The 22,136-nt window shown below is 42.9% G+C and overlaps 1 protein-coding gene across 2 annotated transcripts in view; it reads left to right on the top strand.

Moving 5' to 3' along the window:
• Arhgap44 (Rho GTPase activating protein 44) overlaps nt 1-22,136 on the top strand; it is a 159,423-nt gene that overhangs the window by 98,606 nt on the left and 38,681 nt on the right. For both annotated transcript variants that reach the window (XM_027427147.2, XM_035447638.1), the window contains exons 6-7: nt 2,292-2,368; nt 8,286-8,403. In XM_027427147.2, coding sequence (XP_027282948.1) covers nt 2,292-2,368; nt 8,286-8,403 — 195 coding nt within the window. The remainder of the gene's footprint in view (nt 1-2,291; nt 2,369-8,285; nt 8,404-22,136) is intronic.

Raw genomic sequence — 22,136 nt, 5'->3', positions numbered from 1 at the left:
ACTTCTTCCCTCACCTTACGATGGATAAACACACAAGGCCAGCAGCATCTCCTCCATCCCTAACCCAAGTCCTGACGTCCATCACCCTGTCCCTTTCCAACATCCCCTTCCCTGAAAATCTCCAGTCTTCAGTAACTAGTGGCACGAATGGCAACTCCCTCCTGAGGAGTCTGAGAAACTGGCGAAAGAGCCCCTGCAAAGGCCCTTTGGTTGATGTCCTTTTCTGGATTTTTGCAAGATACTGAATTAAACTGTTTCATCGAAAGGCTGTCCTAATGTCTGTGAGACAGTTTTCCTAGTTCCCACCTCATGCAGCTTTATCAAGTGAGACAGGAAGAGACTGGGATCTCTATGGGCCTCTCATTTTGGGTCCCTCAGCTGTTTTTCACTGGCCATGCATAACTTAACATTTTCTCCATGTGGGAGATCCCAACGAGGGTGGGACTTTCTGTACCTGTAGCCCCTACCCGTCTTCAGCCACCATGCACGTGGAAGGCAGTTATTAATGCATCTTGGGCAACTCAGTGTTAACTCTAGTTAACTTCTGCTCATTTAAATTTAAAATTATATCACCCCACATGACTGGAAGTTTCATAAGCTTTTAAATATTACCCAGTCCATGTTTGCTTTCATCTCTAGATTACCTTCAGTGTTTTGTTGTCTTTCCATATACTTTGAGTCAGTGGTATGGATAAAATAATTACTTAAATGCTTAAAGGTGATCAAAGAGTAAATTGATATGGTGCTTAAACATGTTTGTGTGGTATGGCTGTAAGCCCACACTGGGGATGGAATCAATTGACCATTGCCCTCATTCTCATCTTCCCCTAGCCAGGAACACTCATGAGAGGCACCTGCTTCTCATAAGGTGACTGGGGCTCTGGCCAAAGTCTGAAACAACCCCAAAAGTTAGGGGGACTCAGAAGCAAAGCCCAGGCCGCTTGCTAAGACTTGAGCAGTGCTGACTCCCCAGCCCTGCCCAGGGCTCTGCAGGTGAGCAGGGCTCTGACTCCCAGCCCTGCCCAGGGCTCTGCAGGTGAGCAGTGCTCTGATCCCCCAGTCCTTCCCAGGGCTCTACAGTTCTAATGATGCTCCCTGCAGTTGGAGTCTGTGCACTCCCCACATCCCTCAGCCCAGCTAAGCTGAGTGGGTGGAAAGTGCCTCACAGAGCACCAGGTTTTCCTCACATTTCCCCCTAGTGTAAAAAAGAAAAAAAAACCACATCCCCAAGATGATTTTAGTTCAATTCATAGCCAATTTTCCTTTTTAATTCTCACATCCTGCCCTACTTTTGCTGGGCCCGGAACCAAAATCCTGCACTGAAATCTTCAAGGAAGTCATTTTTAGAAAGAAAAATATAAAAGGAGCATCCACATACAACCAGTATGGAAGAAGTCCTTGTGGAGAACTCAGCGGAGGCTGGGTTATTCACTGCTGACTGTGGGAAATCTTACTTTATTTCTATAAATATGCTAACATGCCTCCTTTGTTTCTATAAATATAAACTGTATGTCCTAGTGGTATCCCTTAGCATTTCAGGTCTGCTAAGACCAGGGATTCTCTGTGCTCAGCTGTTCATTTGAGTCATGTCTGCTTGTGCCTAAATGTTGGTATGTCCGTCCTTCCTCCAACATTTGACCCTTGTGTAAGCTGGCACAGAAGTGATTTGGTCTGTTTTTTTTTTTAATGTTATTTGTTTGTGTCTGGTTTAGCTAAGGGCAGGTATATAGCCATCTCCAGGCAAGCAGGGATACACAGAACCCAGAGATGGACCTAGGAGATGAGAGGCCAGCTGGGTGTCCAGGGAAGAGGGACCAGATGCAGTTCAGGGAAGGAATTGAGCATTTCTTCTATTGTTGGTCAAGGGTACAAAGTTCCATGTATGCAAGATAAGTACATTCTAGAAATGCAGTGAGCAGTGTGGCGGGGGGTGGGGGGGTGGGGTGACCATACTGTGTTCCATCCTTGAAATTCGAGTGACAGTGAACCTCAAGTGGATTTTCACACACACGGGGTCTGGGGAGGGAGGGAGGCAGTAGCTTTACATGATAAATTCAGTAGCTTGATATCAAGTTGTGTACATCAAACGTAATTCCTGTTTGTTGCTGACTAGACACAAGACAGTGATTAAGGGGAAATGTTTTGCTTTGAAAACAAGGACTAGGAGGCCTGTAGCAATCTTTCAGGGGACTGTCAGTAGTACTCTTTCAAGTATTCTTTGAGAGTTTAGCTTTTCAAGTATTAATCTTGATCTTGAGTTTGACCGTGTCTCTCCTCTTCTGGAACCACAGGTAGAAATTCCAAATATTCAAAAGCAAAGGAAACATTTGGCAAAGCTGGTGCTGGACATGGATTCTTCACGGACCAGGTAGAGATTCTTTGCCACCTCCTTCACAGCTTCTTTGGCAGGACTGTGATATTTGGGGACAGGTTTGTGTGTGGTGGGGTCATTAAATCTCTCTCTCTCTCTCTCTCTCTCTCTCTCTCTCTCTCTCTCTCTCTCTCTCTCTCTCTCTCTCTCTCTCTCAATGGGGTTTCCTAGTATAGCCCTAGCTGGCCTGGAACTCACAGAGATCCACCTGCCTCTGCCTCCTGAGTGCTGGGATTAAAGACGTGCTCTACCATACCCAGCCTTAAGGTTTTTAATACTCTCTGTTTAGCAGGCACTGGAGGTAACAGTAATGACCAGAAATGGGTCCCCTTCCCCTCATGGAACCCTCATGATTTCCCTGTCTAGAGATTGCAGGCAGACCCTGAGAAAGAGGACAGTTTTAGGCAGTTGTACATTTAAGAAAAATCACACCGGGTAATTTTGGAAAGAACGATGGAGGAAGGGGCATCACCATCAGATGGGGAAAACAGTGGAGTGCTTTTTGAGTAGGTGTTACTTGATCTGCATCTCACACAACCAGAAGGAGGCAGTGATGCAAAGATGTCTAAGCAGAGAGAGACAGTGCACAGGCCCTCTGCTATATTCGAGGTACAGGAAGAAGGTGCATGACTTGAAGGAGAGTGGGCATGAGAAGCAAGAGGCAGGACAGAGATATATCATGTATGCAACAAGGAGAGCATTTCTAATTCCAGACATGGCACATGTCAGCTCCTGAAGTGGATGGCATAGAGGCTCCCTATGGTAGCCCTTCTGTGAAGGTCCTACCAGGCTATTCCCCACCTGTCACTCAGAGACTACAAACTTCCTATTTCAGCAGGTCTGTGCCACAGGCCCTGATGTTGATTATAGCCATTATATGTGGTCATGGTACATATTGGCCTTTTATCCTTATAGTGGTTTGTGTGTGTGTGTGTGTGTGTGTGTGTGTGTGCACGCATAAATGTAAATTGAAAGAATAAAAGTTCAGCTGGGCATTGGTGGCGCACGCCTTTAATCCCAACACTTGGGAGGCAGTGGCAGGTGGATCTCTGTGAGTTTGAGGCCAGCCTGGTCTCCAGAGTGAGTGCCAGGATAGGCTCCAAAGCTACACAGAGAAACCTTGTCTTGAAAAATCCAAAAAAAAAAAAAAAGAATAAAAGTTCACACACATTGGTGTGGAAGGAACTGTTTCCACCTTAAGTCTTTCATAATAATCTTAATCACCTCATCTTATTTTCCTTTCGTGAAATAAACAAAACCAGAAATCTCTTGGGCAGAGAGATTTAGGATTAAGAGTCCTACAATAGGGTTTAGAAGTCAGGAAACAAGATCCTGATCTGTTCTTTTATAGACCCTTTCTTTAGTGGCCTTGGCTGAACCATTTTTTTTTTTCTAGATAGGGTTTCTCTGTTTAGCCCTAGCTGTCCTGGAAGTAGTTTTTATAGACCAGGATAGCCTTGAACTCACAGAGATCCGCTTGTCTCTGTCTCCCGAGTGCTAAGATTAAAGGTATGCGCCAGCCACCACCGCCTGGCTGAACCACTTCTTAGAATGTATTTTCTGGTCCGTGCACAGGAAGTCACAGCTGTTGTCATCAGTAGAGGTATCATGAGCATCAAGTAAAGTAATGTATGACCTTGCACCTCCCAAGTGCTTTCCAACACTGAGCCCATGCTATAAAATGTTATTATACTGTGGGACTCTACAGTTGGAAGAATAAAAGCTGGGTGCAGTAAAATAACAGAGGTTAAATCAGCAGAGAGGTTTCTTTGGTAGGTATATCCCAAGCCTCAATCTCCCTGAATGACTTTTTCACAATACATTTTAGAAAGAAATTTTACACCATGACTATACATTGGAAACTAATGTCTTTTGCCACAAATAATCAGGTGAGCTTACGATTACATGGCTGGGAACAAATTCAGTGTTGTTGAAATTTATCTCCTGTTGGCTACATAAGAGTGTAAAATCCACCTCCCTTCAAGGGAAATTGTGGTGGTTTGAATGAAAAATGTCTCTCATAGAGTTGGGTATTTGAATACTCGGTCTTAAGTTGGTGGCACTGTTGAGGGAGGTAGTAGAACCCCTGGGAGACAGAGCCCTGCTGGAGGAAGTACATCACTGAGGGTGGGCTCAGAGTTTACAGCCTCTCCCCACTTCTAGTTTGCTTTCTCGGTTTTCTGCATGTAGCTGGAGCTGTGGTTTCTCAGCTTCCTGCCCAGTGCCATGCCTCCCCTGCCATTGTGGACTCTCCCAGAACAAACACTTTCTTCCATATGACACTTTTGATGAGGACATTTAATCACAGCAACCAAAAGGAATTAATACAAAGGAGCATTGATATAATCCAGATAGACTCTAAGGCCATCTCCATACTGTACACTCAGAAAAGAGAGCTGGGTGCGTGAGGAGTTTGGGTTTGCCATTGTCACAGTGCCTCTGTACTGCATAAAATGGCATCCCATGATGGGAGTGGATCGGAGTTGTGCTGACTGCTCTTCCTTGTGATGAGTTGGATACCATGTCTCTGGTCCTGAGTTCTTATTTGCTTCCATAAGGAAAAATGCATGTTCCCTGCACAGAGTTTCTGGCTAGAGGATGGAAGCTTAGTGTGGCAGCATGTCACTGTCATCTCACATATTTTTGTTTGGTTTTGTTTAGTGACAGTAAATGACATGTACATTCTGAAAGCCCAGGGAAGTGTCTGCAGGGCCTGTCATCCCTGAGTAGCACAGTTTTCATACCTCAGCTCATCTGCTATGTGTTTGGATCTGTTAAGGAAATATGTAACTCCCCCTTTCCAATTCCTGTGCTACAGATTTCAGCTTGGACCTATAGTAGCCTTTGCGGATCCACTGTCAGGGGGACACCTGGAAGAAAGATATTAAGTGGGGGAAAGAGCTGTTTTGGCTTACAGTTTAGGGAATGCAGTCTGCCATGGTAGGGACGGTATAGCTGGGACAGTTGACAGCTGAGGGAGTAGGAGTTTGAGACTACTGGGCACGTCACTTGCTGGTAAGGAAGCAGAGCTTGGCTAGAAGGAAGGCCTGTGCAGTTAAATTTCTGCCAGCCTGGCCCCACATCTAGAGGGTTCCACCATGTCCAAACAGTGCCACCCAGCTGGGGACCAACTGTCCCAAACCACCTCCAAACCACAGCAAACAAACCCTTCATAACCTTTGTATTTTAGATGAAAGCAAAGCAAAACAAAACAAGTCCCTTTTAGAGCATCCTTATGTAAGTGTGGTCCATCTCCTTTGTGGCATTGGTGGCTTTCTGTCCTACTTTGTGTTGTGAGGGTTGCTCTGCAGATATTGTAGGCAGCTCAGGCCCCTCACCATCTCAGCTGCCTTCCCTTCTCCATGACTCTGCCTTCAGAATTGTTGAGAGGGAGAGCTAGCCAAAACCCTCAAGTTACCGACTCTAGCCATCTTTATCCCCTGATTCTGAGTGGCTGCATCCAGCTACATTTGCCATGTAGGACTTTGCTGAAAGCAACATCAAGCTGCCAGCCAACTTGTGCTTCCTGCCATTTCCCTTAAAGCTGCACACTTAGTCAGCGAGGAGCAGCTGTCAGGATACAGCCATGAAATTCACACTGAATTCCAGAGTGATACTGAATAGCAGGAATCGCAAGCTACTCTCCTGGGGCAGCTGGTTCTCAGTGGTCCCACCACCCCCACACTGCATCTCTTCCGCCCCTTTGCTGGTGATGACCTGCACTGATCCATGAACTATCCTATACCTCAGTGCTTCCATATGCGTCCCCTCCAAAGTCATCTTTATCTGTCCTCACTCAGCACATCTTGATCATCTTGATCAATACTTCCATGGCTGGATCTGCGAATTTTAGCACAACTCTAGCAAATCTGTCAGATCCGTCTCATTTATTCAGCGTTTAATGAGGGTTGAATTGAGCACATGCATTTGTCACCGTTTAAGTAATTCTGCCCTGTCTGCTCCAAGTCAATAAAACAGATCTAAATATGCTGAGAGTGATGTGAGCATTGAACTGCAGCCCTCTGATAGAGCAGTAAGCCCTCTGAACTGCAGAGCCATAGCTCCAGCCCCCACACACGTTTTAAAGCATCTGTTAGTTGGTTCTTCTTAGGTAGCCCAGTCAGATGGTACATGTAGGTGTATTTGCTGTCTCATATAAATTACAGTTACAACATAGAATAATTCGTATGGCCTCACTCCTTTAACGTTTTATTTAAATAGTTGACTCTGGATGGTTCCAATCAATTCAGAAATGGATCATATGTGTAGCGGATGTCTCTACAGGAAGTCATTTTTGTGACTTCACTGCTCAGCTGTTTTTACCATATCAGTTTAGAGAAATTGCTTAAAATGATTGCTTTTCAAATTTCTCTAAGTTCTTATCTTAGAACCAGAATAGTTGCCAGGGCGTGTATCTTCCTGGTAGCCTCTAACTAGCTCAGCATCTGAGAGCCTTTGTGTTATTGTTTTCTCGTCTAAAAGGCTGAGAACTCTTCACGTTGCTACTTTCTGTTATTGAATGCCTCTTGGGTCCCATAGCCCCACATTCATATGGTTTTCCTTCAGATAACAAGAGAAAGAAAAGCCCAGCAGAACTACCAGCTAGCTAGCTGCTGAGTAGATTCTTGACTCAGGACTTGGGAGGAGGATGTTGCACCCCTCCATTGGCCAGCTGAAGATATGGTGCAGCAGCTGTGGGGAGGGCCTTATTTGGTTTGTACTTACATTGTATTTAAAAGAAACTATTTCATCTTGTCACAATTCATCAGAGGCATTCCCAGGAAGAGTTCTCAAACTCCTGACCATATTCCTACCTGAGCTCCGTCAGTCCATCTTAGGCAAAGCAGCTCCCACTCATTTCCCCAACCCTTCATCTTCCTGATTTCCCAAGACTGAAGTCAGGCTTGGCTGCCATTTGTCATCCTGTCTGCCCTGCTGTGCTTCTCAGGCTAGAAATAGCTCTGTCTCTGGAAGATAAAAGATCCAGTGGACCAGTTAAGATAATGAACTCTTCTGGTTCTTTCTCCTACCTGCTGGTCCCTATGAGCCTGTCGGGTCTCAGACTTACCAGAAGAGAAGCCCTGCTGAGCCTCTTCTCCTTGCAGGGCCATTCTGCTCCCTCTGTCTTCCCTTGATGGTGACTCCAGCAACCAGAAAGAAGTGTTGACACTTCTTCCTTAATATTGTCTGAGTCCTCAAGAGGCCAGGGTTCTCCATGCAAAAGATGAGTTTTTATGGAAATACAAATATGGTAGCAAAATGTCTATATGATGCTATTCCCTAATTACCCTAATTTTGCCTTCAGATTGGCTTTTATTACTATCAGTGTTTCCTTTTTACCTCACAGTAACTATTGGCTCCTGCCAAGTAGGTGCATTCCCAAACCAAGAAGCCCATGAGGAACTTAAATGAATGACAGAGACTATACTGGAAGGCAGTATTAGTAATTTTCAAATATGGAATGCATCACTATTAACAATCATGGGCCCAATTAAGACTCAAATATCTCTTAGCAAATGCTGAGGTGTGGTGAGTGTGTTGACTAGTTTAATTTAATCATGCTGCATCATGTATGCATATTAGCAGGTCACTCTGCACTCCATAAATGATAACAACTTATTTGTCTGTGAAAAGAGGACAGCAATGGTCATTTTGGCTTTAGGGTGTTTCAGGTAATAGAGAACACAGTGGCAAACTGTAGGTGCTGGTCCTCAGTTTCATTCATCAGTTCCACTGTGGAAAGGTGAGCCCCTCACCTGGTGTAGCACAGTATCTCCTGGTCATACCTCCTTCCTTGCAACAGTATAGTTCCTGGGCTAACAACCTGAAGCCAGGTGTTTCCTCAGCACTCTGCCATATCCTGAGGGCTGCACCTGTCTAACACACATCCTCTTTCTCTCTTGTCTTCCATCAGGTGGCAGCAGACTTCAAAGTCTTCAGGGCTTTCCAGCAGCCTTCAGCCCGCCGGTGCCAAAGCCGATGCCCTCAGGGAGGAGATGGAAGAGGCTGCCAACAGAGTAGAGATTTGCCGGGTATCTGTTCTGCTAGCTCTTCGCTCCTGGAACAGGCTGGGGAGTCCTTAGGGATAGTCTGGTGGAGTTTTCTGGTGAGGCTGAGCAGTGGTGGCACACGCCTTTAATCCCAGCACTAGGGAGGCAGAAGCAGGTGGATCTCTGTGAGTTCAAGGTCAGCTTGGTGTACAGAGTGAGTTCCAGGACAGGCTCCAAAGCTACAGAGAAACCCTGTCTCAAAAAACCAATCTAAAAATCAAACAAACAAAAAACTGTTGGTGATGCTCCAGTTAATCAAAATGTCCCTGGACTGCCTACTTCCATCTCCAAAGAGTCCATGATGAGTTCAGACTCATGGCTGTGAGGGTGACCAGGACAGGGAGGCACAGGCCATCATTCATCTGATGCTGTAAGCAAAGAAGACCTAACCTTTGTTTTTGTGGGGAGCTTTAGGGCAGCTGTGTTCCAAAGAATATGTCATAGGTCCCTAAGAATTTAGACTGAACCGTAACTTCTGTAATAGTAGAACTGGGATCCTGATCTTGTGGGATGATGTCACTCATTGTACACATTGCCATTCCGATCTACTATCCGCCCCCACACACTGTGTAAGTAATAATGAGTCATCTATTCATATATATATGAATCTATTCATATATATATATATATATATATATATATATATATATATATATATATATCATGTCTTTGTGTCAGTTTGGGTCCCTAACAAAGCTAAACCTTTGTAAACTATCTTTAGACTCAAATATTAGGAACATCACTTTCTCTACAAATACATTTTGTTTCTATTGTCATTGTTGAGCATAAGCTCTATGTGTTTGTGTGTTCCCACAAGCGCAAATGCATGCACTGGGAATTGGACCCAGGGCTTCATCCGTGTTCCCTGAGCCTTAGATGCAGGAGTACTTTGTAGATGTTTCTACTGGACTGAGTGTGCATTTTGATTGGTTGTGGTTTTCTGCAATGGTCTCCATCTGTTGCAAAGAGAAGTTTCCTTGATGAGGGGTGAGAACTACACTTACCTGTGGGTACAAGGCCAAGTATTTAGAATGCCATTGGGGTTTATGCTGACTTTGTAAAGTGGTGGTTGTAGGTTTTTCTTCAAGATCCATTACTTCACTGGGCCTGGGTAGTTGGGCATGTTTCCAGTCCCACAGACAATTTCCGTCTTGTTGAGTGGGCTGTGAGTCCAATCGAGAGCTCTTGCTTACTGCCAAGGTCTGGGTACCATTAGTGCACTCCTAGGATTATCAGCTCAGGCTAGTCATTGTGGTTCGTAAGCATCATAGCTGGGTAAGACTGTGGGTTGTTTCCCTCCTTTGGAAGCTTGCGTGGTACCTTCTGATACTATAAAAGCTAGTTTTCAGGGAGGAGGCATTCAGGTCTATTCTAGCTCAGGGGCCTCTGGACTCTGTGTCCAAAATGCATGGTGTCATTCAGCTACAGGGACTTAACCTTTCACCTCTGGTGGGCAACCAAGGGCAACAGCAATAGCTTGTAATGTTTTGGGAGTCTCTGGGACAACTCTCAAAAAGGGCTTTCTATACCTGGCATTGGGGTTTTGTTAGGTGGTCTTTGGCTCCTGGAGGAAGCATTGTCAGCTCAGAGAACATTTCATTTAAATTATATATGTATATTCATATACAGACATAAGTGTATTATAGTTATTGTTTTTGTAAACAGTTAATAGTAAAATTCCTTACATTTTTGTCAGTCATCCTTATTGGTATTTTATCCTGCTTCTGTATTTATCTTCATCCCCATCCCCTAGTTAAAGCCCCCCCAACGTTTTTAAAAAATAATCTTCTTTTAAAATATCATTTCTAATAGGCCAGGTTAGCAGGTTCTAAGAGGGGATTCTGAATGTGAATATCCAGCTACACCAGAAGAGTAGTAGTGTTGTACATGCTGTTGCTTCTTGCATTTGCTGTTGTGGCAAAAGTATATTCCCCTGTAAAGATTATAATGGAAATAGGTATTTATTATAACCAACGGAGGAATACAGAAACATGTTAGGAGAAAACACCAACAATCACCTGTTCTGACCAACAACCCTTCCTCAAGTGAGGTGACCAAGTCCTTTTCCCACCAATGCTCCCTAAAATTTTGTGTGACACAACACCCTATTACATACCCAGCAACTGTGAAATTGAGAAGGATAAGGAAGCCATGGCAGAACATACACATATCTACCATTATGTGTGTGTATGGGTGTGTGTGTGTGTGTGTGTGTGTGTGTGTGTGTGTGTGTGTGTGTGTGTGTATTATAACCATATGTATGCATGTATATGCACAGGACACACACATCATAACTTGGCTATTTTCCCGTGACAAGATGCTCTCACTGACTTGTGCAAAGGTGCTTGCACTGGCCTCCTGTGCGAAGATGCTAGCGATGAACTGTTAGCTTTGCATTGCTTTTTCTCTCCCAAATGGTAACTAAACATCCATATTCTACTCTGATGAATTTTTTTCTGTGTGATACATGCCTTAAGATGACACTTTTTAGAGCAAATGTACACATATTGTTAGTTGGCTAAATACTAATAGTTTCCCCTTCTGAAAAGACAATGCAGTTCACATTTCCACCATCAGTGCAAAAACCCACAGGCCCCTCCTTCCAGCTCTACCCATGTTTTATGTTGCTCCTCTTTTCTGTTTCTGCCAGCCTGCCAGTATGGGAAGCTCTCCTCTCCATGCCACTGTAATGTGTAACTTTCCTTAGTATTACTCAGGGTCATGTGTCCTCATGTATTTATTGGGTGGTCTTCTTCTACTGATAGGCATGCCCTGCTGGGGGAGTTGCCTGTTTGTACTCATGTTGACATGCCTGTTGCTTTTTAAATTAGCAGTTTGAATGTTTTCCATATGCTGGAAACATTTGACTCTTCCCCACTGGTTGTGCTGCAGGTCCTTTGACTGACCAGCCCAGTCTTTCTACTTAGTGTGCATTGACTTTGGCCATTAAAATCTCAGAGCTACACCATTTTGTCCACCTTGGGAAAGCTCCTGAGTGGCCTGTTAGACAAGCGAGGTCTGTCCAGAGGAGAGATCATTTTTATTGCTTCCTTTTATATAAATGTTTTAATGCATTTTATACACTTCTTTATTTTATACCCTTCTTTTATGGACTTTAAGACAGCAGAAGTTTGTTTTTATAGAGCATGAATTAGAGCTTTTTTATTTTATTTTCCTTTTGTTCTAGGTGGATTGTCTGTACCAGTGCCATTGTTAAATCACTACCACTACCCTGAGTAAAATCCTCTTTAATTCCTTAGATCTGTGGACTCTGTGTCCTCCTTCCTGGGACAGTGAAGTGTAATTTTTGTGGAAATGATTTTGCAACAAATAGTCTTCAGTAGAAGCTCCCTTCCTTCTGACAGTTATCTTGGCCTGTCTGTGACAGGTATTTAGTTGTGTGGAGTTTACGAAGGTCAGCTCCAGTGGGTAACCATGCACTGTGCCCTTCGTAGTCTTGTGTGTGTGCTCAACTGATCTTGAGAACACCCAGGGCAGGTGTTGTAACAGTCTTCTCCTGACTTTGAAATACACTGGAGCTTCCTCTGATGTGAGTTTGCTGAATGGGCTTTTCCTGATCAAGGTTTTCTATTTCCTCAGCAGACTCTCTAGAATGCTATTTTAGAACAAACAGAAAAGGTGTGTATGGGATGAGTGCTGAGAGGACTAATGTCAGAGTCCTCTGAGAGACTCTCACAGGCAGGATCACACAGAACCCCTCAGATCTTTAGCTACCTGGGACACTCAGTCAGGGTGGGCTGCACAGATGGGAACTGCTGAGACCCGAGGGACACAGATGCCACACCTACTGCCCATTCCTTCTGGAGCCCATTCCTTTCCTGCCTTGACTCCACATTTTAAGAATAAAGCAGATCTGCTCCTCTGAAGTGCTATCCACTTTCCCCTTTCTTCCTGAGGCTTCAGATAAAAGCACCCCATTCCAGTACCTCCCAGAAGGTTTGAGTATCAGCTGACCGTTCACTGTGAAGGGAGAAAGTGACCAATGGAGTAGAAATGGATTAGGAAATGAATCGGCATGGTTCATGGTATAGTATATCAGCTAGCTGAGCTTGGTACCCAAGACTGACTGCCGTCCTGGGGTTCCTGGAAGGCATCACCTCTCACCTCCACCTTTCCCGCTTTCATACCTTCTCCTTATCTAGTGCCCAGCCCGTCAACCACTCTCCTTCCCCTTCCCATTTTCTCAGTTCTACCTCAGTCTCTTAGCTTGTATCTGTTCTTTGTGGTTTTATTCTCTAGTGTATAATCTTTGCTATTTTGAAGCTTAAGTCTCAGGAACCACAGATCGAAGTTAGTTTTTAGCTATTATTGCTTTCCTCACCGTCTGACTTCACACACACACACACACACACACACACACACACACACACACACACACACACACACACACACACACACACACACACACAGTGTTGAATCTGGACTTGTAATTCCTATTAGCACAGATCAGTAGATGGTCATAGGAATTAAATGCATGAGATCTAGGCAGTACTGTCACTTCAGATCAAAAAGTTCCAGAATAGTTGAGGAATATGGACAATACTTGATTCCTTTCTGCCAGCAGAATCTTCCCATGAGATCTAAGGACAAGAACAACACATCTAACAGGAAGCTAGCTGGTGGCAATGTCTGCTTGTGTGGACCTTCTGTGATGTATCTTCAGGGAACTGGGCAAGCCATGCCACGTATCTAAGCATGTTGCAAACATGGATATTTCTGGTTTCACTGGACTCAGAGACATTGTATCCCTCATCCTGATGGAGAAGGGAAGCAAACTGCCCCACATCTGTGGCATGGCTGCCCTGGTCCAGCCCTGCAGGCTGTTGAGTCCTGAATCTACAGCTAGTGGAGCTTAGATTCTGAGAAGAGTCTACCAGTGTGGGCAGGAAAGTACAGGGATAAGATGCATGCCCATCATTTTAATTTTTTTTTAAAAAAAGTCTGAATAGATTAATTTTCTGTATCAGAAAGCATTAGAGATGCCCCAGTATCCCCAAAGACACAGAACTCCACAGATCAAGTCCTTTATGGTAAACACTGCAGTATCTTTCCAGGTACCTCATCTCATGCCATTGCTTGTTATACCTGATACAATGTGCATGCTGTACATATAGGTGGTATCCTGTACTGTCAGGAACTAATGAAAGAGAAAAGCCTGAATCATGCCCGGTAGGGGTATAGTTTTCTCCTAGTGCTTTAGATTGACGTTCAGCTGTAGGGTTCAGAATCCATGGGTGAGGAGGGTCAGCTGTATCAAGAGTTAGAGCACTTGGAAAAAGATTTACGGCAGTTGCAATGAAGTGAGCATGACATATCTTGGTGCCTCAAAAAAAACTTGACAAATAAGGATGTCATGTATCAATAGACATGTATCAAGAGGAGGTAAGGGGCAGAGGAGATAGTTCAGTTGTTAAAGTGTCTGCTGTACAGTCACAAGGAGCAGAATGTAGATCTCCCGAATGCAAATGACAGGTTAGGCCTAGTGGTGTACGCTTACAACCCGTCTTCCTGGTGGAGCCACATCATTTCAGTAAGAAAACAGTCTCAAAAGAAAATAAGACCGCGATTGAGAAACACCCCTGACTGTGGGCCTACGTACTTATTTACACGCATATACATTCCATGCACAGTACATCACATGTACTCATAGATGGAGGGTAAAATTCCCACGTAAGATAAAAAGGATGCAAGGCGAGACTGTAGACATTGAAACAACCACTGCAGTGAGGGGTGTTCTTAGTCAAGAATAGAATCTGCCTTGTGGGAAACTGAGTCAGTGCCAAAAAAAAAAAAAAAAACACAAACAAAAAACAAACTTCAGGATTTCGTAGAGAACATTAAGGAAAGACCCACAAAGGAATAAGTCTGGGGAAATTATGATAGGTGTTGAAGATGAACAGTGGGAAAGCTGTGTGTAAACAGTGGGAGATTCTGAAAAGCAAGTCAGGATGCTTAGAAAGATAAAATTGGCCCATGTCAAACATCTGTCTCAAATCTGTTGAAAATTAAAATTTTTGCTTTATTAAAGCCCTTGAAATGAGTTTTTCGAGCAGTAAGCACTTTAATTCTATTTTGAGAGGACCTGTAATGTCATGGCAAAGTGAAGCAGAGAATGGGGATAGTTCCCACGCCCCTACGTATAATCGTCCCCACTGTCAGCCAGCTGCAAGACAGTGGTGGGGTCCAAGCACTGGGCATGCACCAGTTTGCATTAGGGCTCACTCTTGGGCTGGCACATGGAGTGGATTTGGATAAATGTGTTAATTTTTTAATGACTCTGTTCAAATATTTTTCCCATTTTAAATCCTTAATTTAAAATAACTAAGCAAAACACTTGATTTAAAAGGAAAAATATCTAGTTTGAAAGTAATTTATCCATACTTAATGACAATTTCCCTTACATGTAATAGCCATATACAAATGGTTATAGTTATCTTTGTTTTTATAATGATAAATGAGAAACATTAGAATCCTGCAATTGAACACGGACTTTCATGTTGCTGTTTTGTTGAAGTGGTGCGGGTAAAATAACTTCGGGAATATAACTGGGAGCCAAAGAAAACACGTGTTTTCATAGGACTGGTATTTCCCCATCTGTCTTCATTTGATATTAATCAAAACATAGAGTTGGCTCTTTAGTTTTTAGAAGGCAGAGATATGACTGTGCACATTCAGCACTCATTTCATCTACAATAAGGAGTGAAGAAAGACTATCTTCTGTAGAGGCCAGAGTGTGGTGGACGCTCAGAGCCTTGACGTTGAAACTGTATCCTTGCTCCGTGGGAGCTGTGCTCTGAGCTTAGGTGGCACACTGTGTCTAGTAGACACACCGTCTCCTGCTAGAGAAGGACAGTTGCATCACTCTCCTCCATTTCTGCCTGTGCGGGTGTCTGCTTCATTGTGTTGGCTGCCTGACAAATGGGAATCTGACCTGCTTCACTGGTAAGTCCTGTGCCTCACAGAGGCTCTCTTAGTCATGCCACACTGGATTCTTCTCTTTTTTTCTTTTTCTTTTTTGCCGAGACAGAGTTTCTGAGTGTAGCTTTGGAGCCTATCCTGGCACTCGCTCTGGAGACCAGGCTGGCCTTGAACTCACAGAGATCCGGCTGCCTCTGCCTCCCGAGTGCTGGGACACACTAGATTCTTCTCACCTGCTGCTTCGCAAAAGAAGTGTGAAGCCTGAAAGCAGCATAGAATGGGCACAAAAGGCCCCAGGGTTTCATTGGGTTATTAATTATAAATGGATTCTTCAATCCCCCAAATGTTTTGGCCTGGATTCTGCCTGATACTAGTTTTTCATTTAATTCTACTGTGGTCTTCTCTTTTATTTTCTGAGTGTAATGATAACTCTTTCTGCCAGCCTCCTGAGTTCTGCTGCCACGTTAGGGCCCCCAAATAACACACAGGGTCTTATATTAGTTACAATGCTGCTGGCCAATGACTAGGATTTCTTATTTTCTAGCTCAGTCTTAATTATCAACCATAACTACAAGCTATATATTTTTATAAGGACTTATCTTACTGAGGATGCCTTAACGTCCTAGCTTCGTGGGATCACATGATGACTTTTCCCTTCACTACATTTCCCAGAATCCTCCTTCTCTCCTAGTCCTGCCTATCTTGCTTCCCTATTGGCCAACAGTGCTTTATTTATCAACCAATAAGACAAACATATACACAGAAGGACTTCCCCCATCAGCTGAGTATGTTTGATGGTCCAGAATATGGTCCCTCTTGGTCTAGACTTCATGAACGTGTGTGAATGGTATGCATTTGCTGGAGATGAGGGTGTGGCCCACCTGTGCCACTGTTGATGCTGACTTGCTGCCTGTTGCTACAGTTTCTACTGTGATGGTGTTTCTCCTTGGAATTCTGTAAGTTATTGAGGAGCATATTTTGATGAACTGTATTTTTTTACACTGAAGATTATTATGTCTTCTGGAGTATTGGCTCCTCTCTAATGGAGTTCCAGCCTACCCCTCCCACCCCAATAGCCTTCCTTACTCTAAAGTCGGCTTTATCTGAAGTAACAGTGGAGCAACCCTCACTTTCTTTTGATTAGTCTTGACACGGTGTGTCTTTTTACATCCCGTTTCCTCTGTGGGCAAGGAGAGTGAGACAAGATCTCATCCTGTACTCCATAGTAGCTCCAGCATCTTCTTTCTGTTCTTCAACCACCAAAGTGCTATGATTGCAAGCAAGTGTCCCCATGCCTAGCTCTTCCATTCACATTTAATCTACATATGCATTTTTATTTAAAGTACGTTTCTTCTGGGTTTAAAAACTGGCTTGGTGGTTAAGAGTATTTATCACTCTTGCAAGTGAACCAGGTTTGGCTCTTAGCACCCCATTGGCAGGTCCCATCCATCTGTAACTCCTGTTCCAGGGGCCAGATGCCCTCTTCAGACCTCCTAAGGCACTACACATGCACATGCATGCATGGCAGCCCAAACACTCATACACATAAAATAAAAATAAATCTATATAAAAAATTGGAGAGACTTCTCATAGCCAAGAGACAGTCGATTGGGCTTTGCTTTTTTGACACTGTTCTGACCACCTCCGTCCTTCAGTTGATAGATTCAGAGCATTGCTGTTCAGAGTGAGTATTGATAGCACAGGTTCCTATGTACCACATGTTTCTGGTTTCTATGTGTTGCTGTTGTTCCTGCATTTCTCTCCCATAATTCTTTCATTTTTAGTTTTAATTGAATATTTTATCTGTTTTTGGGTCTTTGCTTTAAAATAACAATACCCTTCCATTTTTACTTTTTTAGGGGCTTCTCAAGAACTTAAATTTTGCAGCTAATTGAAGTCCACTCTCAAATAAAATACTACTCTTTCATAAGTATCAAAAGTTCCCTGTTATTTCATTTATGTATTCTATGTATTTACTATGTGTCAGTTCTAGTGTGTATGCACACCCTGGCACACAGGTGGAGGTCAGAGGACAAGTCTAGAGAGTAGTTTCCAGGGATAGACCACAAGTCTCCATGTTTGTATCCAAAGTGACTTTAGTAGTAAATACCCTTAACTGTGAATATACTGTTGCTAATATTAGTTTTTGTGTACTGTCACCCATGAGATGACTTAGTAAGAAAAAAGCATTTTACTTTCAGTATCAGTTACCTTTCTGACTTCTGTGACAAAATTCATGACAGAAGCAACTTAAGGAGTGGAAGAGTTCCCTTTGGTTAATAGTCGGAAGGTACAGTTGTTCCTGGTAGGTGAGGCATGATGGCAGGAACATGAGACAATTGGTCATATCACAGTTGGGATATATAGAGAGATGGAGATGACACTTTTATTCCATCAAGATCCCTAGCCCATGGGATGGTGTCAGCCACTTTCAGAGTACATCTTCTCTCCTCAGTTAAACTCCCTGGAGATGCCCTTCTAGGTCATATGAGGATGATATTCTAAGTTCCTTGATGGTACACCTTCATTCAGTTGTTTGCTCTGCAGCCCTCTTCATTTGGGGGCTTTGAGCATCTGACCTGTGTCACATTCTTTCTCTGTAGAATCCTCTCTAACATTTATTTCTTCCCTGGCTGTCTGAGGCAGCACAGTTCTTCAATCTTTTTCTGGCTGGCCAAGTCTTCATTTCTCCTTTACATTTGAAGGATAATTTCTCAGCATATGGGATTCTAAGTTGGTGTTTTAATGTTTTTCTCTTAATGTTTTAATTGTTCCATGCTCATGTACTAATTTGCATGTGTTCTGAGTTAAGCTTAGCTGTAATTCCTTTCCCCCACCTCACTATATTTTTTTTATGTTTTATCTGCTGAAATTTAAACATTGTGCATCTGTATGTAATTTTTATGTGTATTTCTTCAGCATGGTATTCTCTGCCTTTCCTGAATCAATGGGTTAGTATTTGATAATTTGGGGAAATTCTCAGCAATTTTTGCTTTAAGTCTTTTATACTGTTCTTTCATTTTATTGAGTATTCAGCATAAAAAATCTTAGGACTCAATGTTTTTAGTATTGGATTTTTTCATATTGTGAAATATTTCTGAATACTAAAGTCTAAAATTCATTTGTTTCATATGTACATTGTACAAAAAAACATGAAGGGAATTAAATTTTTAACATGTCCTTTGACAATTTCGTGCATGTATGTAGTATATTTTATCCTCTCATTAACTTCTCTTAAACACACCCACTGTTGCTGAACCCTGAAATTTATAAATAATCTATTTATTCTTGTGTATATGTAGGGTGTGTGTGTGTGTGTGTGTGTGTGTGTGCATGAGTGTGCCCTGTACATATTTATGTGTGCATTTAGTCCAGAAGCTAGAGTCAGGTGTCTCCCTTGATCATTCTCCACCTTATAAATTGAGGCAACATCTATCACTTGAACCCAGAGCTCACAAATTCATCTTATATAGCTAGCAGGCTTTCTCTAGGGATCCTTTGTCTCCTCCTCCTCAGAACATTTGGGTTACAGGGAGGCCTCTGGCCTACCTGATATTTACATGAGCACTAATGATCTAAACTCCAGAACTCATGGTTTTGAGGCAAGTCCCCTTATGTCATTCTTAATAAGGTCTGTCCTCAGAAGGAATTATGTTGCCAAAGTTTAACATACACATGTGCACACACACACACACACACACACACACACACACACACACACACACACACACACACTGTGGGCTAATCAACCTTAGAAAGAGGAGAGTCGCCCATAGCATCTTCCAAGTCTAGCCATCATGCCTGAGAGAGCCTAAAAACCTGAAAATGCCTAGTGAAATTCAAAGTTCAGAGTCATATACTCAAAAACATAAAAGTAAAGAAGATAAACCAACCCGAGATTTGTCATAGGACCACAGACCATTGCCCTTCACAACACATATCAAGGAATTGATATTGGGCAGTAAACGGAATTGACAGATACAATAAATCTAGAAGAAGTTAATTTCTATAAAAACATAAACTAACAATATGTTACTTGAATATCTCTGATATATTTGATAGTGATTGAATAAAATGATAATGGGAGATAAGATATTTATGAATTATTTCCTTGCAGGAGACTGATCTTACAGTGTGGCAGTATCTTAAGTTCTGATGTTCAGAGTCATTATTATATTTCAAAATTTTTATGATGAACTATAAATAATTATAAATTGAAAATTAATAAGTCAACTGCAGACTGTGTCATAGAGGAATAATCAGGACATGGGTCCAGACACCTATTAGATATTATACTAGTAAGAAAATAGAAACACACTGTCTACAATGAAATCACTTTATCTACACAGCAGTCTGGGCCTCTTTGTATTGTTGTTTGTTTTTTTATTTAACCAAGCACCCATATAAAAAGTTGTAGGTGGATAGAATAGATCCAAGGCAAACCGCCTTTGGTGCTTACAGTAGTCATCTCCACCTGTTGGAATCATTCTCCTATGTGTTGTAAGACTGGAAAACACAATTTTAGAGTCACATTACAGTCTACTGATCATATTTTACACTCTTCTCACCACTGTGACAGAAGCAGCTTAAGGGGGGAATGAGTTATTTTCACTCATTATTTAAGGGGACACAGTCCATCATGACAGGGGATGTATGCGTCAAGTGGTTCCATGGCAGTGGGAATATGTGGCTGGGACTCCTCCCTTCCTCACATCTTGACAGAACATACTGGAAGTGACTCTAGATCATATGCCTATAGTCCTATCACTTAATGACCCTCAGTTAGGCCCCATGCCCTAAATATTTCATATAATCTCCCAAAACAGTGCCATTAGGTAGGGATTAAGCATTCAAACATACAAGCCTATGAGAACATTTTATATTCAAAACATAGCGTTCTACCCTGGTCCCCACAGCTCATGCTTATCTCATAATGCAAAGCACATTCAGTCAAACTTCAAAAGTCCTCATTGGCTTAGAGCTCCAGCATCATTCAAAAGTGAAGTCCCCTGATTCAAGGTAATCCCTCAACTATGAACACGTGGAAATCAAAGGGCAAGTAACATACTTCCAGAATACAGTGGCACAGAATAAACATTTCCATGACAAAGTGGAGGAATGAGGGTATAACAGGAGACCTAACCAAACCAAGACAAACCCAACAGGACAGACACCATACCTCCTACTACCATGTCTGGCACCTGGTACTTGTGATGACATTGTCTGGTCTCCAGAGAGCCTGGGTAGCTTCATCCCTCCAGGTTTGTTCTCTGTGGCACATGTGACCTCCACCTTTGGACAACGGCACTCAGTGCCTATAGCAAACATCCCACATTTCTGGCACCTTTCGTATCCTAGAGTCTCTACTGAAATTGAGACTTAATCATCACAGCTTCATACACAGCCCCATTTGGAGTTCCATGTAGGGAATCTGGCCTTGGGCATTACACATGACCTCTTTGCCTTTCTGGAACCTTGGTGCAAGCCTCTATGCTGCACTCACTCCTGCATCCTGCAGGCCTGCAAAGTTAGGGCCACATGGATAACACCACATTCAGCAGCCAGCTCAGTCCAAGGAGCTGTGTGCCTTGGCAGTCCCATTCTTGCACTGAAAGCCTAGAAAATTCCTGAAAAGTCACTGGTGTCAAGAAATGTCATAGAAACTGGGGTCTGATGGTGGCAGAGAATGTGGCAGGAGGGGAAGTGTTCACTCTGGGAGAAGCACAGGCAGGGGCCCCACACCATGCTTTTCCTCAGACTTTTTCTATATGGCCCACCCTCATTGGCAGGTGCTGCCTACTTTGACGGTGTCTTCCTCAGTCACTCTCCCATGTCTGTCCTCCATGGTAACATGCCTAAGACACACAGACGCCATTGGCTAGCCTTAGACATTGCTGATATGGTCAAGCTGACAACCAAGACAGATAGCTATATTGATGAGTGAGGATTTTTTTTTTCTTTGTAGATGATTTAGATAAGTAGACAGTTGATTTACAGTTTTAAGTAAGAATTATTTAAATACAATTTAGATAAGAATAAAGGTGAATTATTCTTATTTACAGTCTGGCATTTTCAGAAACTAAATTGTTAGATTTAATGGCACAGGTATCTAACACTACACATTAAAAAAAGAAAATCCTTCCGCCATCTTGGGAAAACATCCTGGTTTTTCATGATTGTCTGAGAAGCTGCCTTCCTCTCTGCTGCTGGCTAGATCACAGATTGCTTCCCTCTGGGCTTTGCCTTGGTGAAGCATCTCTCACCCTTGTGCTGGATGTCTCCTGCCCAGAGCTGCTTCAGGGATGACATTCCAGATGAAGCCTCCTCTTAAACTTTTGGCACTTGGAAGCCTGCAGAAGGCTGTTCTGAGGAAAGAGAGTGAAGTGATCTTGAGCCTCTTTTATTCTTTAGGGAATTTGCCTGCTGTGGGACTTCATGTTGTTGTTTGTTCAGTTAGCAAATAATATTCAATCCTCTACCAAGCCAAGCATTCTGAGATACTCATCGACAGGTAGAAAAGGTCTTTGGGCTCTGTGACATGCTGATCCCAAACTAGAAACTTAGTACTTATCTAAGGGACTGTGGATATAGCTCAGGGGTGAAGTGTTTCCTTACGGTGTGTAAGACCTTGAAGCTACAGTTTGATTTCTGTCTACTTGCCCTAAGTCAGGTGACAGAAGATTTGAGGACAATTTTCCAGGTGTTGGGAGAACTGACCTAAACAAGTTGGGTGATAATTCTATGTGACATTAAGCTTGGCACTTAAGCATTTATGA

Source organism: Cricetulus griseus, chromosome 7, assembly GCF_003668045.3.
Source record: "Cricetulus griseus strain 17A/GY chromosome 7, alternate assembly CriGri-PICRH-1.0, whole genome shotgun sequence".
Taxonomy (NCBI): Eukaryota; Metazoa; Chordata; class Mammalia; order Rodentia; family Cricetidae; genus Cricetulus; species Cricetulus griseus.
This window is presented reverse-complemented; position numbering and strand designations above follow the sequence as displayed.